We start from the raw sequence: 19,726 nt of genomic DNA on the forward strand, positions 1-19,726 counted from the left end.
ATTTAATGCTTTTAGTTCTTTTGTCTTACACGAGGAGGACAACTTCAGTGAAACCAACTAACTATTGTGTTTTGAATAAGAGCATTTTAATCAAAGAAAGGAAATTTAACCTGGTTCTATTTTTACATACTGACTTTAATCAGTTCATTTGACATTAGTGTTCACAAGTTACACAAGCATAAAGAGGAACAGTCAGGCATATATACAATACAGATCGTACATTTCATAATATAAAAGTGATAAAACAAAATATAACACAAATATCACTTCATGAACTTGCAGCATTTTGAATCCAGTATTTGTTATAAAGTAATACAAACAAGCCTTTACATATTTGGAAAGTAAAATTACTTTTTAAATAGAAAATAATTGCACTCCTTTGTACATTCATAAAGCTGACAACTTAAAAAAAAATCAGATGAGCTTTACTTGCCAGCAGTCCAGAACAAACCAACAAACAAAGGAAATCTGTAGAAAATACGTGTATTTCATTATGAAACCAAATTCTTCCTCTCAACAGCGAGAAAGCAACAATAATAAAAACGCATCTGCCAGCCCAACTTCCGTAAAAAAGTTTGCTATTTACATCTTAAATAGTTTTTCGCTTTTCACAGACTCCGGTCAAAATGTTCCCAGGAGACATTTGTTTTGCTTTTTTATTCAGGTCTGCCTGGAGTGCACAGATGTGTTATAGGGTTTTTAGACTAACCACAATTGATAACTGCAGACACATACAGTCTTGGGTTAAGTAATTAGTATCCCTTATTACCTCATATAATCAAATCCCCATTTTCAAATAAGATTTGAAATAGAGAATCAGAGACAGACATCTTGCGTGTATGTCAAAGTGTCCCTATGTGCATAGCTTGATATTATGTGATGATAAAAAGACCCTTGTCTGTTACACTTTCACATACCTTTATCACCCCTGCTCACTGTGTGTCTTTGTGTGTTTATGTGCTCATATTTGACAATGCATTAGTGTCCGTTATGCTTTACATTTGATATTTTACTGTTTGCAGCTCGCGCTTTCCTATTCATTTAATGGCTTATGATCTTTAAAACACGATGCATCCTGAAGCATGGTAACAAACATTTTCTCATACATCTTGTGTGTGGAAGTGGTTCCTATAATGCGACTGATCTTCTTCAGGCCTCTCAGCAGGTAGCGTGGTGCCCCCTGGCTACGCAGCACCCTCAGACTGTGAGAGAGAGCTTTGGCGAGATCCATGTCGTAGTTTGCCACCTTCCAGATGTGAAGAAGCTGTAGGATGTACTGCCTGGGAAGGCAGCTAGAGACGACAGCCTGGATATCCTCCTGCTGAACTTTGACCCCCGGTAGGCTTTTAGTGATCGTCAGGAGGTCATTTAAGGTCAGGTTCCTCAGGATGTTGCATCGGGAGACTTTCCTCTCACAGTGGTTCACACCTGGAGGCACATCGTTTTAACATTAGTACACAAATGCAGATCCTGAATGAGAACTAGCTAAAAGGATTTTTTTCTTCCTACCTTGTATGATGCCATACAGCTTGTCCTGATCTTTATTCTGCTCCCTCCACAGTCGCAGCAGCTGGAGGACCTGCTGCTGGGGAGAGCAGGTCTTCTTCAGCTTCTCCAGGCTCTTACGATCCACCTTCCGCCCCGGGAGACTTTCCAACAGCCGCTCCAGAGGCACCGAGGACAGTCGCAGCGAGGCTAAAGACTGAAAGATTGCCTCCTCACAAAGAGTCACATCTGGGAACAAGAGTAAAGGGGAAAACATGAGGGATGACAGGAACAGTAAACATATAATTCAATTCAAATATTCTATAAAAAGAGTAAGAGGAAGGAATTTTCTTTATCTTCAAAATAAAAAAATAATTCACAACTTGCAATTAAATTTCAATATTAAGACACAGGTGATTTATAGATTTTGTTACATGGTCCCATCAGGCCGTGTACGCTATGTCTGGACATTATTAAACCATGGTTTTCTCTATTTCTATTATCCATTGACAGAACTGAACCACTATTGACATCAGTCTGATGAGAATAATAAAACTGACTGGGTCTACTGTTTTTCTCTGAGCCACAGCATTAAGAGCTACATAGTGAAAACGAAACACATCTACATTAGCTGTTGTGAAACGTGCTGCGCTTTTTCTGCTGAGTCGTGCTGCGAGACATCCGTGACAGCCAACAGTATTCATCATCACTTATCAAGTGATGCATCGTTTTCATAACCATTTTTTAAAATGAATTAAACCTCTTCATACTTTATCTCATTACACGTAATTCCAATTTTAAAGAGTTGAAAACTGTCCTTATACTGGACAAATAGAACCCAGTTAAACTCAGGAGAGATAATGAAAACAGTGATCCAATCCAAACTAGTGGGGCAAAAGTATTTCAACAAATGCCTTCAGTAACTGGTCTAACCCATATTCCAGGAACAACTTTAACTAATTGTTAATGGTAACTGTTTAAAAGCCCTGCACGTCAGCTTGGGGGAACCATAGGATTTAGGGTCCAGACATGGTCGGCCATGCCTTGCTGCGTAATCAGTTTTTTAACATGGTGCAGTATTATAATGGCATGCAGTGTTGAAGCTCACTTTAGCAGTTTTAGAACTTATGGGAAAATCAGATTGCTATTAACATTTATGCAGATGAAAGGAAAATTCACGAGCGTTAAAGTACCACTGCATGTGCGTGCAAAGCACAGTCAAAGCCAAGGATCATGTGAAACTCCTGAAATGAAATTGCAACTAAAATACAATTATGAAACATTTCCATATACATGCATTTATAAAAATGCTTTGTAATGCAAGAAAGCATGATAGATATGGTTGCCCTATCTTTGACACTTACAGCCTTTTGGTTTCTACAAATTTTGCAGCAACTTTGGGAATCCCAAATGCTAATAATTTCATATTTCTATTAAGAAGTTCTTTATACTGTTTCAGGACTTGCTGCAGTTAGTCTGTGGTTTTGTAGCCAGTAAGAAATCAATTTGTGAATGAATGTTTGAGGAAAGATCCACCCCCCACCCGCCAGGGTCAAAAGCTTTGTCTTTTTTCTTCTAAGGGTGACACACAGTGTGTGTTTACTAAGATCTGTCCATTAGTATTGTATATGTGTGTTCTTGCGGTTTCTCTGGCTCCGGGGATGTTATATTTGAGGTTTCTTTTCTTAATAATTGTCAGTATCTGCCATTGTTAACATCTGAGTAACAAAGGTTAACGGGCTTGTGTCTCGGCTCAGTGGTTTGACTCAGCTGCCTCTGTTATTGTAGTTTGAGGATGTGACAGTTAAACAAGTAATTGATTCTTCATGGGTCATTATGACAATAGTGCTACAAACATCCGATGAGAGCCTTTGCTTTTCTCTCGTGTCGGTTTTCGGGCACACAAGAATTTGGAAAAGAATGGAATTTGGAAAAGACCTGACCGAGGAAATCCCCTGCTTTCAGGAATGAAAACGGCCACATGTCTAAAATAATTCAGTTCTGACTGAGTTTAAGTTGTTGACAATTGAGGTTTACTCAGAAACACAAATACAAGTGTATTTGCTGTACAAAGGACCTCTGATGCTTCACTCCTGAAACCTTCCACATGAGTCCTTTTAAATGTAGCAGTGACTTGTAGTGCAGTGTATGTTCTCACCGGTTTGGCACAGCGTTTGGTGATGAGAACACTCCACTGCTGCTGTCTTGTCCTGAGTGCCACAGAGGCTGTCTGAAGTGGCCGTGCCCCATTTCAGGGTCTTCAAGCCCAAATCTGAGCAGTTTCTGTGAGGGTGACATGGCTCTGTGGAGGAGCCGCCGGTGGTGAAATGACCAGCAGGACAACGCTCGCACACAGTGTCACTCACCGGCGTCCCTGGAGGTGAGATACACGTGATGTTATTTGAATTTTAAGAACAGAATTTCACTTCTGACACTAGCTGCACAATGTAACATTTTGTGTCAAAATTTAAACAATTAGAAAACATCTAATCATGCAGATTTTTTTTATGTGTCTTTTTACACATCCTTTCACATTTCATGCACCATTAACCTCAAAGGTGATGATGTGATTCCAAGAATCGCAACCACAGTGACATGTGACAATCCATCAGTACAACAGATGACAGTGATTCTGAGAATGATTCATATCAAGCTTACTCACTAACACGCCTACTTAATTTCTATGTCTAATTTTCAAAACCGCATAAACTACGCCGCATAAGTACTATTACTAAAAGGACATGTGACTTATACCACACTGTACGTGTCGGTGCTTGTCGGGTCGAGTTCTCGGACTGACTGATGGGGAAATCACCTTTAGATTAAAAATAAAAATCTTTTTAATTAAATTCTGTGCAGTACAGTAAACAAGTCTATCCCAAATATTAGCTAAATTATTAAGTGCAATAATGCCTAACACACAGTTGCTTCAGAAGGTTTTCAGACACTTTTATACAAGTGTGTTGTAGGTTTGACCCATGAAACTACCTTTTATATGGAGTTTCAATGGAAAAACATCTCGAATGACTGTGTAACAATATCACATTGTATTACTTTTAGTTCGTGTGATGCGACTGACAAACACTGAAACAAATAAGAGGAATTGTCTATTGTTATCTTTCGCTGTTATTTTCTGTTATTGCTTTACTGCAACGAGAAAATGTTGCCCTTCTGAGGCAATAAGGGCTTTTTATGTGATAGTGTGACACGAGAAGCTTAGTAATTTATCATATCTTACAACATTTTAACAGTGATACTATTTTATAGTATCAGTTTCCCTTTTAAATTAGGGCCAGTATTCCATTGGCGGTATTGTCATGGTAACAGTTCAGTAAACCTTAACAGCTTCTGGTACATGAACTGTAGCACACATGACAATATGAAGACTGATGTAGTGGAACTAGGTGTAGAATCACATCCTCATTTAATTTTTATGTATAAAGCCTAGAAGTGAAAGCATGTGGGAGGACGAGCCGCACACTTATCACATCTAACCTTTAATCTTGCTAACATGGCACAGTGCATCCTTTCCTGAAAACATGTCACCATTTAGCAGTAAAACCTGAAACCACTTACTCAAGTGAATACATCGAATTTTCCTGCAGCCCTGATGACAAAGCACCTACTGTACAGGCTTTTCAAATTGTCAGCTTAACTGTAATGTGGTTTCATATGCAGAATTCCCCTGTCGGTGCAAAATCAGCACTTAGCACTTTGTTAATTTAGAGCAGAGGTGTTACCTGTCGATTAGTGTAGATGCTTACAGTAGATAAAATATGTATTTAAAAATGGCTGAAATGCATTGCTATTATTATATTTTTTTGTCATTTAACCAGACATTTCCTCAATGACCATTAAATTGTGGTAATTGTCAAGCAAAAATAATAAAACCATTTAGTTTCAATGTTTTCCCTTTTTTTTGTTTTGGATAATATTACCAGTTGTAAGCATTTGGTACCTATCCTTTAAATTATATTGTTTAACAGATTCATTTGTTTGTTGTTTTTATAGTAAATTAAGTTCCAGTCTTTCATATAGCTGAAATTGAATAAAATTATAAAATCAATAGATTTTCTAAACCACAAATAAACCAGCTTAATATATTGTTCTCTTGCATTTAGAGGAGAAAAAGGTCGAACTGTCGAATAGTCAGGAGATCAAGAGGAAAAGGAAAGGAATCAAAAACGCACAGAGGGAACCATGGATTTTTGAACATCCTGTGGTTCAAAGATCTAAACCACAACTCAAGGCATTACATAATAAGTCCTTCAGTCTCAGGGGAATCCCATGAATTGCTGCCTCATGTCTGTTTTATCAAGCTTTTAAGTCAGATTGCAGATTCATGTTAGTGGAATTTATGGAAAATGTTGTCTCATGTTTGAGCAGTGTCAGCGCTGCAGGAGTCAAATAGTAACCAGATAGGATGGAAAATATTGTTTCATTTTGCGGCAACTCATTCATGACATGGTCTCAGCTCTAAGATGAAGTCATGAGAAGTACTACCAGTTAGTTCTGTGGTTTTCAGTAGACATATTAGATTCTGTTCAGTGGAATTTTCATTTATCAGCAGCCTCTGGTTTTGTTGCTCAGAATGTGGTAAGGAAAAACAGGTCAGATATCCACCATGATAATGACACCTTCAGCTGCATCCATAGAGTGTACAGTGCCTCTGTAGGGGAATTCTAATGGCTGATGCTGTTGTTGACACCACAGCAGAAAACCTGTGAATCCAGTTTTAGAGGCAGTAGCCTCTAACTGTAACCTGTTAAAATGAAATTTCTCTCATTTCATTTAGAATTGAAAATGATTCAGAACAAAAAAAAAAACACAAGAAAGGTTCGAGGTGTGATAGAGAGCAACTTTGACTTATTAAAAAGAGAAATTTTGCTATTCACAAGAAACATCTGTTGATGTGAACCACACCTCACAAGAAAGTTCTCAGAAGACTAACAATAAAAGATCAATTGGTGTAAAAGGGCACTGCACTGACGTGAGGGGAGATCAGAGTTTAAGTTTGCCCAAAATGCGCCAACAACAACATCCTCATGGTTTAGTGAAATACAAGCAAAAGCACAGTTTTAGTTTTGTATTAAGAGGGAAAAGTGTGATGATGGAGGAAGAGGAAGAGGTGGTTAAGCGCTTTGCAGAAAGGTCATCCTCTACTAATTTTAAATCTGGGAAAACAGATACACTACACGTGCAGTAAAATTCATCCAATATCATACAGTCACGATCGATGAAACCAACTCTAGCTCACACTCCTACTCAGACCAACCGAAAATTCAAGGGACTGAGCTTGATTTTAAAAGTGCTTTTAGACTTTTAGGAATAAATTGACATTGGTTTCAGGTTGTACAGCAACATCTGCTGTAGAACGTGTAGAAAGTACTAATACAGTAAGTTAGTGTTATCTCAGGTATAACCTACATTGAATAAGTTATGCAATATTTGGGTCAACACCATTTTTGGGTCACACAAAAAATGTGAATGTCACTCATTGCTAATACAAAAATTATGAAAGCTCCCTTGAAAATAAAACAAATGTATTAGTCAACGCCGTTCATTGCAGTTATGTAACAGCAGCAAGCTGTACTTGAAAATATTACAGTTCATGGTGAATAAGTGATCCTGTATCACTTATTTATTTTCATTTCCATGACTGTAAACTAATGTAGTGATGCTCAAATGTAAAATTGTTTCTTTGGACCAAAGCCCATTGAGATCTGCATTTAAATTCCCTCACTGAATAATTCTGACATCATTATTTTGCAAATATAGTAATGAATTGAATCACTTGCTAAAACTATAGAAGTGGAAATCATGGAACTGAAAATGTTCTGGTAGCTGCGCTTCAGTTTTTAATCTTGATAAATGTGTGTACTCTGTGTACTTGGCTAAAACTGGCAAGTGCAGACTATGTCACATTGTGTTATTTTCTGAGGTTTTAGCAACATTGCCTTATAGCAGTGAATTCATCTAAAATTGAGTCAGTTTAGAAAGAGTTTAGATAAAAAGGTGGTTCTGCAAGCACACATCTACATCTGGAACAGACTTGACTGACATGATGAGAGTAGGACTAAAGAAAAACGGCTTCTAGGGATTCGAGGGACAGGACATCTGTAACCGATGTGCGTCTTTGTTTTGGCAGCATAAGGGTCCTTCTGGACACGCCAGTAAAGCATATTTGGAAGCAGTCGATGAGCAAAGCAGATGAGAAGATTAAAGGAAAAATAAAATATATAGAAATCTGTTTAAAATACTAAAAACACAGTAGCTGTGTACACATAGTAACAATTATCCACATACAGTACACACATTATACACATATGTAACTCTTATACTAAAAAAGCTGGGACTTCATGTAATATCTAAATAAAAAGACAATGATTTGTAAATCAAGTAAAACCTATGTCTGATTGAAATGTGTAGATAGACAGTGGTACTGTATCCAATGTTTAAACTGAGAAAGTTTTGGAAAAAGATATTTTCAATCTGATGCCAGGTGCCCTAATGTCATGATCTGGCCCTCACAGTCACTTCCTGCCCTGGACTTTTATTTTGTCGCCCTTTTTCTCCACTTTTTCTCCAGCTTACCAGTCATCAACACTCTCATTTGTCTTCACCTGTTCCCCTACCTTTTAAAAACCCAGCTCTCTGCCTAATTCCCTGTCAGGTCATTGTCATCTGTGCAACACCCTGTTTCCAAGTTTACCCGCCTTTCTTTCACCCTGGTTATACATGCAACGCCTCCTGGCTCATCTGTCTCATGGTTTTTGGAGTGTCTAGTTAAGATGTTACGTTCATGTTTAGCTCTCCCAGTATTTGTTATTTCCTGGTGTCTTTGTTTTAGTTCTCGCTAACTCCCTCTTTTTTCTGTTTTTTCTGAGATTATGTTAGTTGTTTTTCTTGTCTTTTTGTTATAATTATAAATAAAGCTTCTTCTCACTGAACCCCTCTCGCCTTGTTGCTCTTGGGTCCACCCTAAATACCAAACTTGACCCCTAAATTTCAAAAATGCTGGGACAACTTAGAATGCATGAGACTTTTAAAATGCAGTAAAAATAAGACATGATTCTGTACTAAAAACCAGTACAGGAGCTCAGGAACACGCCTGAAACCCATTGTGACTGAACACAGCACTGTATGTCGCCATATCCGAAAATGAAAGTTAAACCTTTACCATCTCTGAAACAATGTCCTGTGGTCTGAAAAGCTGAAATTTGTAATACATTTTGGAAAGCTACATCATCGTGAATACAGATTAAAGGGACCATTTGGCTTGTAATCAGTGAACATTTAAAAATTCAGCATCTGTGATGCTTCGGTGAAAATCCAAAGATTTAATGATTTTTGTATAACATGTAACATGAATGCAGCCTGGCAGCACAGTTGATTTTAGCTAATTAATCTAAGAATAATCTTATCTTCATTCAGTCTTACCTAAAGCCGTCACTCCATGGCCAGGTAAACAGGTACTGTGTGTGATGCAGAACTCCACCACTAGGTGGAAACCTGGAGCACACTCACACAGCTGGTCATGAGTGCTGTTGCATTGCTGCTTCACAAGCTGTTTCTCCTTGCACACCTAAACACAACATCCACAGAAGAGCACTGTCACTCTACAGACTTATAAAAACTGTTATACATACACAGTACAGTAACATAGAGTATAGCAGACACACACATATACAGATTTGTAATACAAAACTAGGTCACGGAGACTAATATGATGCTGGTTCACAAGCTGTCTTCCCTTAACATAGGACAGCATTAAAATAATTACATAAAATGCTAGAATAGCAGTAACAAGAACAGAACACTACATAGACCCTGCCACTGGTCATATTACATAATTTATCCAGAGTGGAAAGGAGGAAAACATCTAAACTCTGGGGGAAGATCATTCTACCATAATGAGCACATTCAGACTTTCATTTTTAGTAACAACAACTGAAGTGGAAACACTGGTTTCACTGGTTTAAAATGACATATTCTGTGCCAAAATGTAAACAAACAGTATGATCATGCATCTACTGAAAAGACAGCAGGAAAACCGCAAAAGAGTAACATAAGGGAAAAGCCATAGCAAAAAAACATTAGAGGGGTATTGAACTTTAACAGAATTGTTGACAATGCTACATAGCTAGTTCGGATTTAGTTGATTCATTCAAAGGTTAGTAGATTAGGACCTATCCTAATCTACACACATGTTTCTCATGAAAAACAATCACAACCGTTAATAGTCAATGATGAGAAATATGCCAGAAGTAAAAAAAGCTGAAGCTTAGGGGGTCTTTTAAGAGGAAAACTAAGGATAACTAAATACTGAAAATAGAAATTGGAGGGGTGTTTTATGCATACGGAACCAGCTGGTCGTCGGTAAAACTACCTGCTTTTCACAGTATCTATACCTCCCCCCCCCCAAAAAAACACAACTACACTATAAGAAATGAGGGAGAAAAGGGAGAAAAGAGACTTTAAAGTTCACCTAAGACTCCTGTCAAATTCAATTTGACTGTAAGGCAAATTGAATTTGTCTGTAAGGCAAACTGAATTGGCATCTGTCAAAGTTACGGCACCTCAAAGCAAAATTTCACTCTCTTCGCTGCCCGATAGTCCCTTGACTGCAATGGAGCAAAAACACTAAAGTTGAGATTTGGTTTGTTGTTGTTCCAGCTTCCTTCACAAATTATTAATATGAGTATGAGTAAGTTATGAGTATTTAATTTGGAAGCATATTTGCACTTTGCAGACTTAACAGCTGGAGTATTTTTGCATTTTGAGTTTTGGAAAACAAATAATATTATATTATAAATCTTGCTCCATCTGAGTTTGGATTATATTTGTGCGTGATTCACAGCAGTTGTCATTTCTTCAGTTGCCATGCAGGCAACGTGAATAATGTTTGTGCTTATCTACGTTGTTTTGACAGAAACAATCAAAATGGACATAAATACACTGTTTGCAGACTGTTACATGTATGTGGATACTACTTCTCAGGGGAGGGTACTGTGAGGAAAAAGTCAGATGGCTGAAACATCACCAACAACAGCTTATGTGGGATAGAAAAAAGACTAGTGTTAGACAGCTGTGCGCATATTAGGGTTACTAAGATAAACTGGGATTTTTGGTACGTGTTAGTGTTGCTAAATTTTCCTTTATCTTCTCTTTCCAATGTGAAATCCTCCTAAAATTCAAGGTGTTTTTCTGACTCACTCAAACACAAGTAAAATGTCTTTAGATGATTCTGATTCAGAATCGATGTATTCCAGCATGAGCGCTGAAATTGTGTTCGAGTATCAGGTGAGCTTCAAAGACACCATTTGGTTCCGTATGCACACAGTAACTATTGCTTGTTTCTGTTGAAGTCAGTTTGAAAAATCCCCAACTATTCCTTTAAAATGCTGTGTTAACCTTTTGCACTGATACATACGGAGGTGCAGTATTGGCACGTATCCCCCCAGTGCCAGTTTTCAGCAAAATGCCGCTCAGGACAGGGCTGGCACTCTGTGGGCATGTCAGCGGTGCAGTGTCGCTTCACAGCAGTGCCAGGAGGGCACTGGTCACACAGTCGGATGTCACCTGTCACAGGATCGCGGTGCTGGTAATTGGGTGGTACAGCCTGCTGCTGCAAGGCCCAGGAAAGAGAAGCTGTGAAGAGCTGCAAGAGAAGTAAAGTAGGTTTAGTATTGACTTAACAACCATGACACAGTCCCTAATGAAACCCATCTCCTGCACAGCTCCTCTTTGGCTAAAGGTCGAAATATTTTTATATTTTAGAGCACAAGCCAAGCCAAAGCTTCCAGTAAGTTAGAGTTGAAAGAGAGGTCAGAGCTGTAAAGCTGAAGCTCCTGGTGGACATGCAGTCCTAAAGCGATTTTTCCTGCCTGTTAAGGGAGGAGACATTTCATGGACACACACCAGAACACTGCACAGGGCCAACTTTGTAAACAATAATAACAGCACATTTTCAATATTTGTGTGATAGCAGGAGGTAATAATGTCCCTTTATATTGCCTCAAATCATGGCCATTATTTTCCTCAGTGCTGTGAGAATAATTGTATGCTATTAGTTGTGTTTTACAGTTTTTTACTGCAGTTTTAACAATGTGACATAATGTAGCTTTTAAATAGGTTCAGATGTTTAATTTGTGCCAACACTCTGAACATATCAACTTTAAAAAGTGTACAATACAGGATTACAGACATCAATTGTTAAGCCCTGTCATCTCTGGCCTCACCAGTAATCGCCTGCTGATGGCAGAAGTTCTGTAAGATGGGCTGCTTTGTAGTGAAAAGCATTGGGTATGACGTGATGATGATCTACAGCTCTTTAATAAATGCCCTCGAGGCAGAGCACACCACACCCATATATCTTTTCCACTCAAAAGCAACCCATCCACATGGACACACTGTGAGGTTGGTGTCTGCTGGTAACTCTGTAAGATGGACATATGTAGCTATTCCCTCAAAAACAAGCCTACGTATCATCGACTGTGCAGGAACTGAAAAGCCTTGGCTAGACCTAAAATCCAAGATATCAGTTGGTGAGGATGTTTGACATGCAGCTGGTCGAGGCCACATGCAGACCAGATGTCACACAACAGCCTCCTTCCAGCTCCAAAGGCTCTCAGCCATTGGCTCTGTGGACTTTCCCGTTGGCCAGGATACATCCTCAGTGCTTGGACAAACTAACAATAGGCTGGCCTTGCATTGTGCATGTGTGTGTGTGTGTGATTGCATGTGGTTTTCTGATTTCCACCACATTTGTGTGTGCATCAAACATGAATGAATTCATACAACTAGCTACAAAGCATTCATGCATGTACGTGCAGTAATGGGTGTCCTGTGGAATAAGTGTGTGTGTGTGCATGTTTGTCAGTGTCCAATTACTGTGTTGCTCAGTGTTGGTCTGTGTGCACTGTGGTCTTCTCTCCTGGCTGCTGTTCATAAAGAGAACTGTTGGAGGTTACTGGGCTTTCCCCATTCACCACCAGAATACAAAACACTCGCTCACTTTGTTGTACACCATTGGTCTCTTTCGTGCTTGTGTGTATTTGTGCTTATCTCATTTGCCTTTAAGTGCATAACTTGCAACCACAAAGCACTACATACTGCAGTATGTGAATGAGTGTGTGATGCAAACAAACAATAAGTGGAGAACAGTGTTATTTTCATTTGTGTTCATGCGTATGTGAGCTTGTGCATCTTTCATTCACAATGACATTTGAAAATATTCTGCTGCAGAAATCTTTTCATCAAAAATGTTTTGCATATTCATTCCAATCTGACATATTGATTTGATCACATATATGAGGAACTAGTTTTCCTTCTCCCCTCATGATGTATGACAGTGTGCACAGGGAGTCCTCAATTTGAAAGCACAGAAAAGAAAACAATCTGTAGGTTTACTTCATGCTCATCTATTTTTGTCTCCTTTTGCAATAAAGGTAATTGAAAGAATCGTAAAAATAGATAAAATGGTTTTACACACCATAATAGAAACCGAAGCTTCAAACAGCCAGAGGAGTGCAGTGGTTTTCCCAGCTAAACCTATCAACCCCTGAGTACAACATTTGGTGGAAGGCTTTCATCCACAGCGACTTGCTAAGCAGTACCATGACAGCATGTGTTTGTTTGTAACATGGGTGGCCCCAGCAGGAATCCAAACCATAATCATAGTCTTGCTTTTGAAATTAAGAAATGTATATACACCCTATTAAGCCCTAAGACTACATCCAATCAATTCAGAAACATCAGGAGGGGGGAGTGTATCGAGGGTCACCTGGGTTTCTGCAATCTAAGTATGGTTACACGGTTACACTATGGTTGCCTCAACTTTAATCTTTGGTTTGAGTCAGAGCGAGTTTACTGGCAGAACTGGACTATCCTCTGTCATCAGTGCTGATGTCTAAGCACATGTGGAAGTGGCCGGGTTTGTGTTGTTTTTTTAAAACCTTCAAACACTACAGTAGTACGGCTAGACTCCAGCCCCAGTAAACAGTATAAGGGTGAGAAATTACCAAAAGAGTGATATAAGTTAACTTAAAGCATCTTCAGAGATGAAAATATGTGAGTAGCTATATTAAAATGATAAAAAAATGGATCCATGGTTCTCAAGCATTACACATTATGTGTCCAGTGAACTATACCTGCTGCTTATTATTGACTTTTCTTTCTAAGTTGCATGTGGCTCTAACCCTGTACATCAAAGCAAATGCTATTGTACTATAAAGATAAAATTAATTTTACACTTCACTTTGAGGAGGCTGGTACATCTAGTGAACAATCACCCTTTTATCATCAACATATACATGTAGCTTTTTTGTAATATCTTCAGATCTGCTATCCACAGTCGTCACTCAAGTCAAACCCGGATATTATACCTATGATTATGTGACATACATGAAGATTTCTGTGATAAAGAACTAAGACAATATTTATTGTTTTCAATCAAACTCATTCTGTTATAGGGACATTTCAAACTTCAGGCAGAGCCATGCATTTACAGACCAACCAGTGCAGTAGCTTCCTGCTACTGAAGCACAAAAACACTTTTTAAGAATTAATTTTTGGGAAGATGTCCTGCGGTGAGTCCATCTATCAGCAGCTAAAAAAGATACTGAACTTTTCACCCTCCTCGTCACCCTAAAAGCTACAATCTGACGACATCACGGACGACTGCTGAAAACCGAAATTACACAGCAGCCAGGGGCTACTGACAGCCATAATTATACTGTCAGCATCATCAGAGTGAAGCTCAGCAAGAGCACAGCCAACTGAAAGGGAAGGATGGATGAAGGTATAAAAGTAATGATGATGTTCGACTTTTCTTAGTAACAACTGTAAGCAAAACAGGGCAGCTTCTTTGCAAGTGATTGTAACTGGTGATGTGTAAAGCTGCTCCTTGGAAAAGGCAACTCACTACTGTAAGTCACCTTTTGTCACCTTCTATAAATTTATACCACTGGCTAAAGTGACTTCATCTGATACAGTGTTATCTTCAAGAATCAGTGCTAGGAAATTCCGTTTGAAAGCTGAGAGACAATCTTATATTTATGTGCAGCAGCAACAAAATTGACCAGTTCTTTAACAGAAAACATGTGTAATTTAACAGATGTTGTCCTCTTGAATGCCACAAGCAACAGCACAAGTGTATTTTAGTCTGTAAGTTTAGTGATTCTCACGCTTCCCACAACAGGAAACACAAGGCACATTGAGAAATCCAGTCAGAAGTTTACTGGCAGTGAATGTTGTACTGGCCTTTTCGTTCAGCTCCAACAGTGTGTGTCATTTTCTACAGTAGGCAATGACATTTAATTCCTCTGAATTATTTAAATTAAGTTATTCCACAATTATTTTTCAATGCACTGCTCGGGCAGAGCTTCAAAGATTTAAGCAGTTTTCTGTTTGTTGTCTGTTATCAGAATAATATAGTAATGTGTACTAATGAAAAAGTACTTTGGTGAAACAGGATCAACTACGTTTGAGCAGTTGCATGACAGATGGGCTGTAGCAGCATAACAATTTATACACCTGACATGAAGTGGCATTCGAATGATGATTTCCAGATGAGCTGGTAAAGAGAGCCACATCTGAAGACAGCCACGAGCTAAGTACATTTTTACTTGGGTAGAAATCTAAAACGACCAGGCAGCTTCATCACGCACAACCCAGGCTCTTAACATCGTTTAACAAACGCACATGCATCAAAGCTAAATTTCGTCTGCGTGTCACCTTAACACTAAAAAGAGGCTAAAGTTGACCCCATCTGCAACTGCTTAAAACGACCTCCTGTCCGGTAAATATGTAGCTGAACATGTCTCTATACACAGATAGTCTTCATTCAGAGAATGCAGGACAGAAACAGCTCTTTTCTTCCTCCTGTGTAACATGTAGCCAGTGGACGCCATGTTCATTTACGGCCGAGGTCAAGAAAATGGTTGAAGTGCTCATTAGTCAACATCGCGTGTGCAATGAGCTGGATGACCTCTATGGGTGTGTAAGAGCACATATTACGAAATTTCCCTATGAGATCAATAAAGTTCTTTGAATCTTGAATCTTAAATGTTGAGGATGTTCACCAAGGACGCACGTCGTTGCCTGCTGAGCCTGCATCCATTTACTTATGTGAACCATGTTTGGGGCCTAAATGGGATTCACCAAGTCATAACAAGCCTTCTCTTGTGTTGTTAGTGAAAATTAGCCACACCGTTTCCAAAGCTTAAAAATGACATGCTTAAGGTTACATTGAAATGCAAAGAAAGAGGAGAATGAGGTGAGTCTGAGTTCAGCTTTAAATCTGCGGCATCAAGAGAAGAGTCATGGCACAAACGGACCAAACCACACTCGACCAGCTTATCCACCAGGCACATGGCTTCAGTTAACTGTAGAACGCAGGTGGTCTGAGGGGAGATTCCAGCTCTTGGGTGTGTGTGTGCACACATGTGTGTGTGCACGTGTGTGCTATAAAGCCTACAGCTAAAGCAGCTCATTTATATCCAATGTGATGATCCACTAATTGAGCCTTTGTTAAGCAGAAATGACAATATTTCCATTTTTCCTATGTTGCACTTGCTAGTTTTGTTGGTGACATTTGCTTTAGGAAATTAATGTCTTTCTTTTTTATTTTTACATTTACCTCTCATTACAGACACTAGATGATCAATCATTAAATCCAGGAAATATTGGGCAGAATATTGATTAATGAAAATAGGTGCAACACTAATGCCCATTGTTGTAGATTTTTTTGTTAGTTTTATTGACTCTTTGAAAACAAATGTCTATTATAATTAGATTTACTAAAGTACTGTGATTATTTTTTGAACTTTAAACCTTTGGTCCACTGCACTTAACTTGAATGTTTTCCACTATTTCTGCATTTGATTGACAGCTATATTAACTAGTTGCTTTACAGATGTTTGTACATAAAAAAAACATATTATAAGCTTATTATGTATTAAACTTTATGGCCTACTGTATGATTAAGATGATAAGATGATAAGACGTCAAGAGAGCAGTGTTGGTTTGGGCTTCTGGTCACATATCATATTAGATGTTTATGAGTTATAAGCAGTTAATACAGTGAATTTAATTAAAACAAAATTAAAATTAAAATTAAAACATTTATCCAATGTTAGAGAGATGAGCAGAGAAATCCAAAGATTAAGCTAAAAAATAAATACAATACTTTATGCAGCAGAATGTTCTTCTCTTCTTAGCTTCTGAATTCCCTAACAAGTGTTCACCTTTATCTTTTGACACGCTAGGGCAGTCCAAAGCCCTGGTCATATAAAGTTAACTGTATTTAAACTCAGCTGCAGTTAGATAATACATTTACTTAAGGAAAGCAGTTTCAAAACTTCTAAAACCTGATAAGGATTAAGAAATAAGCTACAGCTGAATTTGCTGAGTACTTTATGTATTTAAATATGAGAAACTGCTGAACGTGCAGAATTCCATGGAAAGTAAATCAAACTCTCTTCATGATCTACCATCTCTCATCTCAGATAAAATTTCACTACAGAAATTTACATCAGGTGGGTAACGTTGTTTTGAATATGACTCATGGAGTAGTAAGATAAAACAAAAAGGAAAGTGTGTGTGTGTGAGTATGACATTAACACAAAAGCTCTTTTGCCTAGCGCTCTTGTGTCTCCCTCAGCCTTACACACGCACACAAACACTTACACTGGATTAATGACACATAAACACTCCCACACACTTCTGCTATCAGTACTACTGTTGATGGAAAAGAGGAAGTTAGGTGTGGGGAAGCAGCTTCCAGAGGTAATTGCTGCTTTCTGAAACGTTCGTATTAGTTTGTTCAAAACATGTTGATCTTGTAAAGTTACACAGCCTGTATTTGTCTCCTTCCCCCACCACAATCACTTCCCCACCTTTTGTCTGGGAAAAAAAAAGAAAAGAAAAAAGAAATCACGTTGAGTCCGTTTGGTCAAGTGGCCTCTGTAGTACATGTCTATGTGTGAGCCTGCTGCTGGTTTAGGGAAGTTAGTGGCTGATACCAACGGCCACAAGAGAGATGAAAGAAAGTAGGAGTCGAGCTAAAGAGAGCCCAGATAATAAATAATAGTGGGGGAACAGAGGATTAGTGGCTGGATTATATGATAGATGGGTGGACAAATGACAGGTGGGCTAGCTACATGTCAGATTGGCTGGGAACTACAAATACAGAGACAAATACAAAGCATAAGATTTCTTGAACATCACTTTTCCACAAAAGCTCACGTCAAGTTGTTTTCTCAGTAACAACTCGACAGTCGACATTCAGTATAGACATTTGTTCCACTGCCATCAGAGAACAACCACAAATCATGCAGGGCAACGGGAAGATCTGCTGGAGGTGCATTTTCAGTTCTAAACAATATTCTGAAAAAGACTTGCAGAGGATTTCTTTTACCGTGGAACAAGTAGCTGTTGAGCAGATAAAGAGGTATGAGGCATCCAGAGGGGTGCAGACTGACTTGTTAGAAGGCTGAATACACATATGTCTGGTGAGATAGACAATTCATATTTCATTCATAATTATAATGAATGACTAACTGAATAACTGAATGATGGGCACAAGAACACTGCATCAGAAAGGCAAAATAACTGCCTTTTTTAGGTCAACTGCAGAGTGCATACTACACAGAGTGTAACTTATGGGGGCTTAAGTTACATGTGCACATACATTAATTTAAGTACCTTTTACATGGAATTTATACACAAAACATCTTGCATACAAAATTTTTAAGTGCCCATAGATAGATAGAAAGATAGATACTGCATCCAGGGTTTTGTAGCTATAGTATGTGATCTCTTTCTGCCCAGATCCATATCTCTACATGACCATATGCAAAAAGGCCCTAACACTGCACGACATGCAAAACACACCAAAGTAAACAACTACTCTTAGTCTAGAGGCTCACATTTAAATCCCCTTAAGAATCTTGTTTGGAAAACAAATGAGTGTAACTCTGACATATAGTGAACACCACCTGCTGGCAACATGCCACATGACTGTTTTGAGAGTGTTAAGTGTTGTACGTTTAAAACATGCTGTAGCGATCACAGGTCTTGTTTTTGACCCATTCTGTGTAGAGGGAATAAAGAGGTGGGCTAAGCATCATCGTAGTCAAACAAACACAGATGTAAAAGGAGAATTTATTTCTAAAAAGTGAATAATTCACTGCAATCTGCAATTTGCACGGTAAACCTACAGAAGCTGCAGACAAACACATTACAATATGAAACTTCATGCAACAGCTGGAAATGTTACAACTTCTGCTAATCAGGTCTGAACAGGCGCTACATAAACTCAGTATTACCTGTACAAGCTTATAGTATGTTAAAGGTCCACTCTGTGTGACTGCAGTATTCTCAGGTGTGCCTGTTACTTTTGTCCACGCCCTTTACAGGATGATTATTTATGTCAGCCTTGACAAACTGGGATTAGGTGTATTTACCCTCAACTATGCCTGCTGATATCGACCGGTGTAAGCAAAAATACTGAAAATATCATGCAAATAAGCATGAGAAAGACAGCCATCCAAAATGTATTTTTATGACCTGGTAAATGCTATAAACACACACACACACATTGCTATAGGGTTAAACAGGTGCCATGCAAGAAATATGAACATACGCCCCTAGTGGTATTAAACGACATGTGCAAACATATAATGGATCATTCCTGCCTTCAAAACCTGCGATGATGTAAAACGAGAGCAATTTTGATGTGAACTACAACTGACCGTATTTCAGGTGACTGTGGCGCACAAATCAAACCAACTAGACAGACACTCGTTGTAAAGAGGGAATATGACCAGCAAGTATGTGGCCTTTTCTCTGCTATTCTTATAATAATTATCTGGAAAAAGGCAAGTGAACTGCAAAAAGCCTGTTCCTATCCTATTTATCTGGAGCGTAGCGCAACAAGGATCCCTGTCGCGCAATGATCCCGATTAAATAAAGAAAGAAAGCAAATGAATATTCCCTCAGCGAGATGTGTCGCTCTGTTAAAGACACTCGTATCGGGTCTCAAGGAAAAGAGCTGCAGAAACTCTGGGTACTCACCACGATAAGTTTCATGGCCGGGCTGGATTTTGCTATCTCCACCGCGTAAAAGTGAACTGCGGTGTGATGGGGTCTCCATCACAGATATGTACTTATAGAGAGAGAGAGAGAGAGAGAGAGGGAGAGAGGGAGACACACACACACAGAGAGAGAGAGAGAGAGA

General features: G+C 38.7%; 1 protein-coding gene across 1 annotated transcript; it reads right to left on the bottom strand.

Annotated features, from left to right (window-relative positions):
* Positions 1–93: 93 nt before the first annotated feature.
* Positions 94–19,720, bottom strand: LOC137130905 (tumor necrosis factor receptor superfamily member 11B-like). Its single transcript, XM_067511577.1, has 6 exons — positions 19,564–19,720; positions 10,919–11,146; positions 8,926–9,070; positions 3,644–3,859; positions 1,510–1,734; positions 94–1,428 (listed from the first exon to the last, which is right to left on the bottom strand). The coding sequence occupies exons 1-6, from the start codon at positions 19,576–19,578 to the stop codon at positions 1,034–1,036; spliced, it is 1,224 nt and encodes a 407-aa protein (XP_067367678.1). The 5' UTR covers positions 19,579–19,720; the 3' UTR covers positions 94–1,033.
* Positions 19,721–19,726: the final 6 nt, after the last annotated feature.

This window comes from Channa argus, chromosome 7 (genome assembly GCF_033026475.1).
Source record: "Channa argus isolate prfri chromosome 7, Channa argus male v1.0, whole genome shotgun sequence".
NCBI classification, from domain to species: Eukaryota; Metazoa; Chordata; class Actinopteri; order Anabantiformes; family Channidae; genus Channa; species Channa argus.

Excerpts from the sequence above, each read along its gene's own strand:
- LOC137130905 (XM_067511577.1), bottom strand. Across the intron at positions 9,071-10,918 it reads CGTGCCAATACTGCACCTCC|GTGTGCAAGGAGAAACAGCT; the intron begins GTATGTATCAGT and ends TGTTGTGTTTAG. Across the intron at positions 1,735-3,643 it reads CCAAACGCTGTGCCAAACCG|ATGTGACTCTTTGTGAGGAG; the intron begins GTGAGAACATAC and ends TCTTGTTCCCAG.